Source organism: Alexandromys fortis, unplaced genomic scaffold (genome assembly GCF_014885135.2).
Source record: "Alexandromys fortis isolate MF-2015 unplaced genomic scaffold, M_Fortis_MF-2015_v1.1 scaffold_36, whole genome shotgun sequence".
Classification (NCBI taxonomy): Eukaryota; Metazoa; Chordata; class Mammalia; order Rodentia; family Cricetidae; genus Alexandromys; species Alexandromys fortis.
The window spans coordinates 10,105,981-10,118,171 of NW_026067915.1; the positions used below are offsets into that span (position 1 = coordinate 10,105,981).

The 12,191-nt window shown below is 41.0% G+C and overlaps 1 protein-coding gene across 5 annotated transcripts in view; it reads left to right on the forward strand.

Annotated features, from left to right (window-relative positions):
- Map4 (microtubule associated protein 4) overlaps positions 1 to 12,191 on the forward strand; it is a 129,636-nt gene that overhangs the window by 30,940 nt on the left and 86,505 nt on the right. For all 5 annotated transcript variants that reach the window (XM_050139115.1, XM_050139114.1, XM_050139117.1 and 2 more), the window contains one exon: positions 6,521 to 6,752. In XM_050139115.1, the coding sequence (XP_049995072.1) occupies positions 6,530 to 6,752 (223 nt within the window). In that variant the 5' untranslated portion in view covers positions 6,521 to 6,529. Of the gene's footprint in view, positions 1 to 6,520; positions 6,753 to 12,191 lie in introns of those variants that run through there.

The following is a 12,191-nucleotide window of genomic DNA, read 5'->3' on the forward strand; positions in this document are numbered from 1 at the left end:
TAAAAACAGTAACAAAAACAGTGGTTTGTCCAGCACTGCCTCCTGATTGATTACAGGCACATGTCACCACTCCCTGCCATTAGGCTCTGTTTTAAATTAGCCTATTGGTTTGGTCCAGCAATCCTGGTTCAATTTTCTGTATACCTGGTACTTCATAAGTGCATGCTATTGTGTCTAGCTAATTGTTATAATTATGTTAATATGGATATTATTATTATTATTTTGGTCTTTGAGACAGGCTTTGAGTCTTTCTGTGCAGTCTAGAATGGCTCAGACTCAATCTTCCTACTCAAGCCTTCCAAATGCTTGTATTACAAGCAGGTACTACCATGTATATGTGTAGATTCTATAATTTTTTTATAAATTTATTTATTATGTATACAATATTTTTTCTGCATGTATGCCTGCAGGCCAGAAGAGGGTATCTAGACCTCATTACAGATGGTTGTGAGCCACCATGTGGTTGCCAGGAATTGAACTCAGGACCTTTGGAAGAGCAGGCAATGCTCTTAACCGCTGAGCCATCTCTCCAGCCCCGATTCTATACTTTTAAAGATAATTTAGTGCCTTTAAAGGAATCTTATTAGAAATTTGTCTAGTGTTCAGTGGAGAATGAAGGTACTATAGTTTTTAGGGATAATGTTTGAGAGTGATGGTTCACTGACCTAGGGTTCCGTTCTTTCTCTTTTCCTCCACAGCAGTAAATACAGTAACAAGGGAGGACAGAGGCAGCTGCTGGCCATTTGTAAACTAGAGTGGTGGTTTCTGGTTTTATAGGATTTCCTACACTTGTAACCCCTGCACTTGGAAAGTGGTGGATCTCTTTTAGTTCAAAGCCAGCCTCGTCTGCATGTCAAGTTTCAGGCATGTAGAGCTAGCTACACAGCGAAAATCTGGCAAAACAAATGTTACCTAGACTACTATAGAGATCTTGACCTTAAAAATACTTGTAAGTCAGTAATCTCAGACTTTGTGAATGTCTAAAGTAAACTGCCCCAGAAGGTTATCTCATCCTGTGTTGTTATTTACTATTTAGGAGCACACAGCTATTAATAGCAACAGTGAGAAGCAGTAAAAGGACCAAGTTTCTCTTTCGTGCTTCATCATCATGTCACATAGTTTCCTGGTGCCTTAGTTTACCTTTTTTTAAGACCTTGGTAACCAGATAACTTTATTCCAGACATGTGGTCAGAAGGAAAGATCAGATGTCCAAATTGCTGTACTTGACAACAAGTGTTCTTTTTTTTTCTTTGGTTTTTTGAGACAGAGTTTCTCTCCGCAACAGTCCTGACTGTCCTGGAACTCACTCTGTAGACCAGGCTGGCTTCGAACTTACTCTGCCTCTGCCTCCCACATGCTGGAATTAAAGGCGTGCACCACCATCTCCTGGCAAGAGCATATGTTCTTTTGGTGACTGCTTAAATGTTTATTGGGGCTTTTTTCCTGACAGTTCTGTATGTTTGATACTAGGTCTCTCAACAGACCTAGACCTGTGTTAGCTAGAGCTGGGTGAAGTTTTTAAAGCTTCAATCAGATTGGCTCAAGAAGTTTAAGATACTCTGAGTTTGCTTTTAGTTCATTCTTTCCCCCTCAAAGCTTTTGCCTTGAACTGGGGATACTTTTTGTAAAGCTGTGTGTGTGTGTGTGCGCGCGTGCGTGCGTGTGTGTGTGAAGCATGGTGGTGGTATACACCTTTAATCCCGGGGCTCGCACTCTTGAGCTCTTGAGTTTGAGACTCCTTAATAGTTATCCAATACAAAGTGGACAGCCCTGAAATCACATACACACAAGCAACACTAAACACACTCAGCAGGCTAAATTTGTGTGTGTGTGTGTAGATATTTACATACATATCTACATCTGAGTGGAAGCCTTGGAAACATGGAAGGGGTTAAAGAGAGGAGACATAGGAGGAGTTAGAATCAAGAAAAGAGGGAATACATTTTACTTTTTGTTACATTATGGTGGGGTTTTTTTGTTACTGTTTTTCTCTTTGAGATAACATCTCTCTACATAGTCCTGGCTGACATGAAATTTACTGTGTAGACCAGGCTACCCTCTAACACACAGAGATCTGCCTGTCTCTTTGCTGGCATTAGAGGTGTTTTCCACCATACCTAGGGAAACTCATGTCTCCAAAGGTGACTTACTCAAGGCCACAGCATCAAATTAAAACACTGTCTGCCAGATTCACTTTTAGATTCTGTGTCTTACTCACAAATCCACTTTAAATTAATTTTATTATCTAAATAGCTAAATGAATAAATGGTCATTTTAAGTGGAGTCTTCTCATTCACAAAGGTACTTCCTTTTTTATTTTATTTTGCTTTTTGGTATTTGTTTTTTGATTTGGGTGTTTCAAGCCGTGTCTCAAAATCCTCTTATCTCAGCTTCCTGAGATAAAGTGGGATTCCCAGTGTGGACCAAGAAACCTAGCTAATAAGGTTTTTAATGATAAGGTTTTTATCTTCTTGAGGTCTTGATTTGAAAACAGCCCTGTGTTATATTGTATTCCATATATCTCCTCCCACCCCCATTTCACTATGTGGCCTTTGCTGTCCTGGAACTCAGATGCTGACCAGGATGGCCTTGAACTCAAAAGACTGACACCTACTTTTGCCTCTGAAGTGCTGGGATTTAGAGGCATGCCTGGCCCCTGTTGAACTTTTTTGTTCATAAAACATAATATTGAGGCCTAACTGATTATATGAGGTGAAATCAATAAAGTAATTATCTGTACTTGTATCACAATGCTGTAATTTTCTAGAATTATTTTCTATAAGTAGTGATGTGTGCATATTCTTGTTTTTTGAAATAGAACTTCTTTTAAAAATTTATTATGTATGTAATGTTCTGCCTGCTTGTATACCTACATACCAGAAGAGGGCACCAGATCTCATCATAGATGGTTGTGAGCTGCTATGTGGTTGTTGGGAATTGAACTCATGACCTTTGGAAGAGCAACCAGAGTTCTTAGCCTCTGAGCCATCTTTCTAGCCTGACATAGGACTTCTATACGTAGCTCAGGCTGGTGTAGAGCTCAGTCTTCCTGTTAGGCTAGCTCATCTAGCCTAACATCTGCACCCCAATAGCTTAGTTATTCTTTACATGTCACATTTAAAAAGAAATGTACCATAACATCTGTGCACAAATGTGTAGCTCGATAATCCCAGAACTTCAGACCTTTCTTCCTTAGCTGCCGAGTTCCTTGGATTATAGCTATGTGCCCCCATGCCCTGGATCTTTAAAGTACATACTAACTCTCAAGGGCTGACTGATGAGAGTAGTTTTCCAGAGGGAAGGATGAAAAGCAAGCCCACATGGCAACACACACACCTCTTATCCCAAGAGTAGAGAGGCAGAGGCAAGAGAGAGGATAACAGATTTGAGGCTTGAAAAGACCTTGTCTCAAAATGAAACCAACAAAAAGCAAAACCAAGGACTGGGGAAATGGTTCAGTGGGTAGAGAACTTGCTATGCAAGCACAGTGACCTTAGTTCAGATGCCAGCACCTATGTAAAAAGCCAGAAATGGTTGCTCATGGCTGTAATCTCAGCATTTGGGGCTGGGGGACAGGAGGATCTCTGGGCTTCACCAGCTGCTACTGTTTCAAACAAATAAGGCAGAGAGCAGTAGAGGAAGACACTCAATGTCCCCTGTTCTACACTTACATGCAAAGGGTGTACACAAACACAGACATGGGGTGGGGGTAGATAGATAAGCAACCCTCTTCAGTGTTTATATTTGTTAATTTTATATGTATGTTTTACCTGCCTGCGTGTATGTATGTGTACCACAAGTGTGCATGGCTTGCAGAAGTCAGAAGAGGTGGTTAGATCAGATCTCTTGGAACTGGAGGTGTAGATGACTGTAAGCCATCACAGAGTATTGCAGGATCCCAGTCCTTTATGAGAGAGCATCAGGTGCTCTTACAGCTTGTCCATCTCTCCAGTGCCTAAAGCAGCTTTTTTTTTGGGGGGGGGGTTATTTGTAGGTCTATATGAATTCAGTGTTTAAGCCTGGCGTCATGATGGATCATACTTGGAATCCCATCCCTAGGGAGACTGGGACAAGAGGATTGCTATGAGTTCTAGACCAATTTTATCTGTATGAGTTCCAGCCTGCCTGAGCTATAGTGTGAGTCCATTTCTCTGGCATGCAATAAAATTTTAAATCTTGTTATCTTTCCTAATGTAATTTTTAAAAATATGTGTAGTTAATGTTTTTTACCCAGCTCATATATAAATAAACCGTCTCTAGGATTCTCCATGCTGATAAATGTTACCTTTTATCTAAGAACTTGTCTAAAAACTAAGAAGCAGATCTTGGTAATTTCTGTTTAGTTTAAAATTTTATGACCCAATGAATTTGATGAGGGTTACTTACAGGGGTGTGGAGGAGAGCTTTATTTTACAGGAACTTGGGCAATTTACCACCAGCTGTTAACTGTGTGTAAATCCTGTAGGAGTAGTATGGCCTCATGAGTGTTAACAGGTTCACCTTATTCAGGTCTTCTGCAGGTAATCAAAACAGCTGAGAGAGAAAGTGCAAGACTCTGTAACACCAGCAGCTACGTCCTGCCTGAAAGACAGCACTTTCACAGCACTCCATTCCCTCCTTAGCTCCTCCGTTCGTTCCATCCCATCTTCTGTGTTGCTCCTTGAGCTTTGTGGGGTTGGTTATAGATTCCATGTTAAGGACTGAACATCCAGCTATAGACTTATTCCCAGTAGTTTGACCAGTATGAGTCTCTGCAGTACTGGCTACCCATTGAAAAAAGAAACTTCTGTCTGTTTATCAAAAACAACAGCAGTAGCTTTCCCACTACAGCCTATGACCTCATCTGCCTTAGGCCTTTGACCAGTTTTACAGTACCAGGATGAATTTCCTTCTGTGTAATGGGCCACAAATCCTGTAACAATTAGCTTCTTTTCATTGCCTGGCAGGTGTGTAGTGTCACACAGGGTATTTGTAGTGGAATAAGACAGTAACAGTGTTTCCCTATCAGCCAGGAAAGCACCTTTTTGGGACTATGAAATCTAGCAAGCAGGGAAGAAGCTTCCAATGTACTTACAGCTTGGTTTCCCACCCCCAACCCTCTGTCCTGCCACCCAAGTGTGTGGCGTCTTCAGTAGTAATGTCTGATTGCCCTGTTCTGATGGGCACCAGCTTTTGTGGCAATAGCTTGTATTGTTTGGGAGCTACAGGGGTCTTCCTAGCCCACATCTCCTTATGGCTTCTGTGAATGGCTTTATCCACCCACATAGGATACCTCCATTCAAGTTATTTCTCAAATCATTTTAAGTTTTTTTTTTTTTTTTTTTCAGACAAGGTTTCTCAGTGTAACAACCCTGGCTGCCCTGGAACTTGCTTTATTCGCCTGCCTTTGCCTCCGGACTGCTGGGAGTAAAGTTTTGTGCTACCACCACCCAGCTTGTCTTAAAGTTTTAGTTATGTGTGTGAGAGACTGTGTGTGTACTGTGAAAAGTTGGTTCTCTCCACCTTCGCAGAGGAATCTAGGGCTCAAACTCAGGTGGTCAGGCTTTGTGGCAAGTGCATTTTTCCGTTGACCCATATCGCTGGCTGCCATCATTTATTTTTCATGTTAGTATAATAATGCTGACTGAGTGTTGTTGGCTGACTTTGCTCTCTAGAAGTGAATAATATGAGGCAGTACTGAGTCTTAGAAAACAGATGATTTTGTTTTCCTGATAATACAGTCTTTTTCATAGAAACATTCTAATATTTTCTTTGTATTCATTTAAAAACTATTTTGCAACCTGATGTGAAAGTATGAGGTAATTGAAGTTAGAAGATCTGATTTAAGGCCTGGAGAGATGGCTCGGTGGTTAAGAGCACTGTCTGCTCTTCTAGAGGACCCAAGTTAGGTTAGTTTCTCAGCACTCACATAACTCCTCCCCTGGCCACCTCAGGTAGCAAACATGCTCGTGGTGCACTTATGCAAGCAAGCAAGCAAAATACTTAAAACACAAGAAGTAAAAGTAAATTTGGGAGGAGGGGTTGGCTTTTCATGACAGGGTTTCTCTGTGTAACACACATAGCTGTCTGGAACTAACTCTTTCTCTAGACCAGACTTACCTTGAACTCACAGAGTGCTGGGATCAAAGGCAAGAGTTACCACCACCTGACTCTTGCTTTATTTTCTGTATTAATAAAAAGAAGCTGGTTTGATTATACATTCCTATAATCCCAGTGTACCAGAGGTTGAGGCAGAAGATTTATTGTGGGTTAGCCTAGATTGGGCTTCATATAACAAGATCCTGTTAAATAAGTAAAGATAAGTAAAAAGAACAAAATAGTCTTGGCTTTTCTGCCCTGGGGAGATTCGAGAACAATGTCACTTGCGGTTACTGAGCTGTTATTTTCTCATCATCTAAAAGGCATTGACTGTACTTAAAGAGATTTTGGTTCTCTTAAAAACAACTGATGAGAAGTTCTAGAAATGTTTTTCCCATTTTTCATTCAAGTATTCATGTGAATTTCTCTTTTCCCCTTGCAGTGGTGCAGAATGGCGGACCTCAGTCTTGTAGATGCATTGACAGAGCCACCTCCAGAGATTGAGGGAGAGATAAAGCGAGACTTCATTGCCACCCTGGAGGCGGAGCCTTATGATGACACTGTGGGAGAAACTGTGGAGAAGACTGAGTATATTCCTCTTATGGATGGTGACGAGAAAGCTGGGAACCCAGAGTCCAAAAAGAAACCATGCTCAGACACTAGCCAGGTTGAAGGTAAGTGTTCAAGGTGAAAGGGGTGCACGTGTTTAGAATGCAGATTGGAGGTCAGGACTTGAGGTTTGGTGTGGGCTAGTCAGTCACTTGAAGGTTTTGTTGCAAATCAAGGACACCTTGTCCTTTAGTCAAATCAGTGTTGCTGAAACTTTTTTTGTCTTTTGTTTTGGTGGTGATGGGGTTTCTTGACAGGGTTTTTGTATTGCTAGCTGTCCTGGAACTCACTCTGTCTGGCCTCAAACTCAGAGATCCGTTTGCCTTTGCCTCCCAAGTACTGGGACGAAAGGCCTGAGCCACCACTACCCAGCTGGCTGAGGAATTTTGTGCTTGTATTTAAGAGGGGTATTGCTCATTAGTTGTCTAGTAATTTATATGTATATTTGGTTGGTTGTTTGGTATTTTGAGACAGAACCTCACACTATAGCATAGGCTGCCTTGGAAATCACTGTCTAGCTCATTTTGACTTTGAACTCATGGCAGTCTTCAGCTTTGATGTGAGTTAACCAACTATCAACGTGCTCACACTTACAGTGTATATATGGTCTTGTTTATTTATTTATTGTATGACTTTATTTGTTTATGTATTGTATGTATTTATTTATTGACTTTGTTTATTTTCAAAACAGGGTTTCTCTGTGTAGCTTTGGAACCTGTCTTGGAACTTGCTGTGTATACCAGACTGACCTCGAACTTACAGAGATCTGCCTGCTTCTGCCTCCCTAGTGCTGGGATTAAAGGCATGTGCCACTACTGCCTGGCTTATCTGGTTTCAGAATCGAAATCATGCAGACTTCAAAAATTAATTTGAGGGCTGGAGAGATGGCTCAGAGGTTAAGAGAACTGACTGCTGTTCCGGAGGTCCTGAGTTCAATTCCCAGCAACCACATGTGGCTCACACCCATCTATAATGAGATCTGGTGCCCAAAATTTGATAGAACTTGGGAGGTAGAGTCTCTGTGAGGTCAAAGCCAGCCTGGTCAGCTGAGTGTTCCAGGACAGTGAAACCTTGCAAAACAAAACATACAAATAGCAAATAAAAACAAACAAAAAAAGAGTTGGCTGCTGTTGAGGTCTGAGAAAGATTCAAAGTTTGAGGTAATTTTGAGAGCTGTGTACCAAAATGAAATGAAATAAAATACCACATAAGTGGGGAAGCATTTATCTTCTAGAATAGTTACATAAAATTAATATTTTGTTGTTTGATTGAAATTGATCTATCTGTGCATAGTTTTTAATTTTTTAAACTAGGGCCTAAATTTCTTTATGAGCCAATAGAGAAATGGGGATGTAGCTTGCTCAACAGTAGTATATGTTTATACTATACATAGGGTGAGGTTTGAACCCTACATAAGTAGACATGGTAGCACAATACACCTGTCATCCTAGAACTTGGGAGGTGAAAACAGGATCAGAACTACAGGATTTGTTCTTACTAGATTCCAAGACTGAACTACGTGTGACTGTATAAAAGAGAGGGACGAGGGCTGCAGAGATGGCTCACAGGTTAAGAACATTGGCTGTTCTTCCAGAGGTCCTGAGTTCAATTCCCAGCAACCTCGTCGTGGCTCACAACCATCTGTAATGAGATATGGTGCCTTTTTCTAGCGTCCAAGCATACACACAGGCAGAATATTGTATATATAATAAAAAGATTTACTTAAACGGGGAGGGAGGAGATAGAAGATGTATCTTTTCATTTGAGGTAGGGGTGTGTGTGGTGTAGTGTAGTGTGTGTGTAGGCCAGGGACAATGTTGGATGTTTTTGTTTCTCCGGCACCTTTGTACATTCCATGTAGAAATCAGAGGACAATTTACAGGGACCAGTTTTTTCCCTTCATCTTGAGGTTCCTGAAGCTTGAACTCAGGTTATCAAGTTTGTGGCAAATGCTTTTCTCCACTTATTAGCTATTTCAGTAGGCCAGTTGTTGTTGTCCCCCCCCCCCCCCCCCCCCAAGGTTCTTCACTGGCTTGAAGCTCACCAAATAGACTAAACTGGAGAGCCTGAGAAATTTGCCATTTTGTATCCACCCCTCAGCACTGGATTACAAGCTCAGACCAGTAGATCTGCTATTTTACTTTTGTTCTGGGCGTCTAACTCAGGTCCTTGCTTGCAAGTCGAGCATATTACCAGCTGAGATGTCTTCCAGACTCCTAGCTCTCAGCTATCTTTTTCATGCTGCGGAAGTGGGAGTGACATTGCTTTTGACTTTCTATAACCAAAGCGGAAAGCCTAGTGGCTTTGTTTATACTTTATGGAGAGACACACTGCATCAGGTGAAGAATAGAAGAGTATAAGATCTTATCATTTGCACAATTATTTGCTCCAAGGGAAAAAAATTGAATTTCTTAATGGAGAATCATTCACAATGGTCCTTTGACTGACTCACATGAAAATAAAGGAAATTCAGTAGGAAGGAAGGAAATGGTAAGGCTTAGTTATTGTAGTAGGTAATGGTAGCTAAGATGCTCTCCCACTCCAGGAACTTGATGCTCATCAGAGTTTGGAAGAAGGTTGCTTCTTTTTCGTGTTCTGTTTTCTTAGAGTTGTTTTATGCCTCTACAGTCTGGGACTAATCTAGACGGATAAGGACAGGGAAGTAGTAGAAATAGTTTTTCTTGTGCTTTCTCTCTTTTGAGAGTGGGGGTGCTGGCTGGCCTACAACTCATAAAGCTCCTGTTTCTGCCTCTGTCTCTTGAATACTGGTATTAAAAGCGTGTGTGCCATGACACCCCACTGTACCTTATCTAGAGTGATGGTGCACACCCTTTAATCTCAGCACTCAGAAGGCAGAAGCAAGTGTATCTCTCTGAGTTTAAGACCAACCTGGCCTACAGAGTTTCAGTACTGCCAGGGCTACACGTAGAAACCCTGTTTCAGGAAAGAAGCTATCAAACAAATTATTTATGTGTGTGTGTGTCTGTGGGGTAACTTTGAGTATGTTATGTTACTTGTGAAGGATAGAGGAGGATGTCCTCCGTTTCCTGGAGCTGGAGTTATAGGCAGTTGTAAGCTGTCCTTCATGTGTTGGTCCTCTGCTAGAGCAATAAGTGCTTTTAACTTCCAAGCTATCTCTTTTGCAGTTTTTAAGACACAATGGAAGAGCTCTAAAGGTTTTAATTTATTGTTACTTTTGTTCTATGAGATAAGGCCTTAAGATGTAACCTGTGCTACCCTGAAACTCTTGATTCTCCTGCCTTAAGGCCTATTGTATTTCATTATTTTTGTGATTTTTTTATATATCTGTTTGTGTGCCAAAACCTGAAGTACATACCTAATTTTTTTGTTTTTGGGATAGCTTGGTAGTCTCTTACTTGTTTGGTTTTGTGTTGCATCTAGATAGAGGAGGAACAGCTGAACAAGCTACATATAATAGAGCTCTTTAGACAATAGTTTTTATTTCCTTTTTTTAATATGGCTTTCCTAAAGGCCTTCAACTACAAGTGAAGGGTGATCTTTCACTATGGTCCAAACCTAGCATTTGGGAGAAGTCTAGGATAGTGCTCCTCAAGGGTGGGCCTTAGAACTCCATTTCAGATCAAGTGCAGTAGATAGGCTCAGGGGTTGAGGCTTAGATGTATTTTTAACAGGCCCTACTAGGTTAGAAGATGTTATAAGTCAGTACGGAAGGGGTGGTAACGAGCTTAGACTGCAGAGGATTTTATTCATGTGACTTGGCCTTAATGAAATAGTGCAGTTTGCCAAAATTTGCCACAAGAGGGTGATGTTGGCAAGAGTCTGGCCATGCGGATTGCAAAGCCTTGTGTTGAGCCTGTGCTCATTCTTCCCTGTTTGGCCCAAAGCTTACTCTCCTCATGGCTCTTTTCCTCTCAGCTCTTTACCCTCCTTCTTTTCAAGGCTTACCCCTCTTGTGGGAGATGAAACCTGTTATATGGAGTGATTTTTTTTTTAAAGGTAACTTTGGATTTCTAGTCCTTTAAGAAGAATATGATTAATTTTTAGCTAGGCATGATGGTGCATGGCTTTAATTCCAGCACTGGAGAGGCACAGGAGGCAAAGTCTGTCTTACAAAGAGAGTTCCAGGACAGCCAGGGCTGTTACACAGAGAAATCCCCCTGCCTGGGGGGATGTGGAGTGGGGAGAATATGATTAATTTAAAAATGGGCTGTTTCAGTGCCACATGTTGAACTGAGAGTTTATTTCATTAAATGAAGATCCTCTGTGGAGTTCAGTGAGAAGGTGGTATGACACCTTTTGATTGAGGATATTCCCAGTGCTTCATAGTGTTTAACCTAACTTATTTGAAAGAAGTTTTTGAGTTTTTCTTTTCTTTTTTCTTTTTTAAGATTTTATTTATTATGTATGCAGTGTTCTTCCTGCATGTTTGCCTGAATGCTAGAAGAGGGCACCAGATTTCATTACAGGTGACCACCATGTGGTTGCTGGGAATTGAAGTCAGGACCTGGAAGAGCAGCCAGTGCTCTTTACCTCTGAGCCATCTCTCCAGTCACTGAGTTTTTCTTCTTAGTGTCATAATGTTTTTAATTCTCTTCTAGACTGAAGCTCTGTGTGGTGCATGTATGGTACAGTCACTTCTCTTATTCCTATTTAATCTCTGTTTTCTTTTAATCTGGTAAGTGCTTTGTGTGTTATTTCTTAAAATATGACACTGTCACTTAACCAGATTGTAAATTTATTATTTAAGATTTATCTTTATGTGCTTATTTTTATTTCATGTGTTTGAGTGTTTTGCCTTCATGCATGTTTGTACCATGTGTATCGGTGCCTGTGGAAGTTAGAAGAGGATTTTGGATCCTCTGGGAGCCCTAGTGTGGGTGCTGTACCCTAAGCTTAGATTTTCTCCCAGAGCAGTACACACTCCTAAGTGCTGAACCATCTATAGCCCCTTAATATTTTTATTGTTGTTTTCTTTGTTTAATAAGACAGAATTTCTCTGTGTAGCCCTGGCTGTCCTGGAACTGGTACTGTAGATCATGCTGGACTTGAACTAAGAGATCCACCTGCCTCTGCCTTCCAAGTGCTGGGATTAAAAGGATTAAAAGTATGCACCATCACTGCCTTGTAAAAATAAGTAATTTTAAAGAAATTCAAGAAAGGCATTTATTTGGGGTAAGGGAACATAACGCACACAGCAGATGTAACAGAGAAAGACCCTCTACAAAGCTCTTTGGCTGACTGGAAAAGCCAAAAATCTAGTCTTTTTTGGAAGGCTGGAGGTTTTAAAACTTCTAAAGAATTTTCTTCCCATAACGTAGGCAGTTGGTCAGTTTGAAGAAAGATAGCATGGTTGATTAGCCCAAAACTGTTGTGTGACATGTCTTGGGTAGACCTTGGACTTGTTAAGCCAGCCTATCATCAGGGGACCTGGGGCCTGCTGAGTGGAGACAAGCCTACAAAAACCTTTGTTTTAAGCTTCCAAGTTTTGTTTCAGGTCAGTTGGGTGAGGAAGAAGCAGGCCA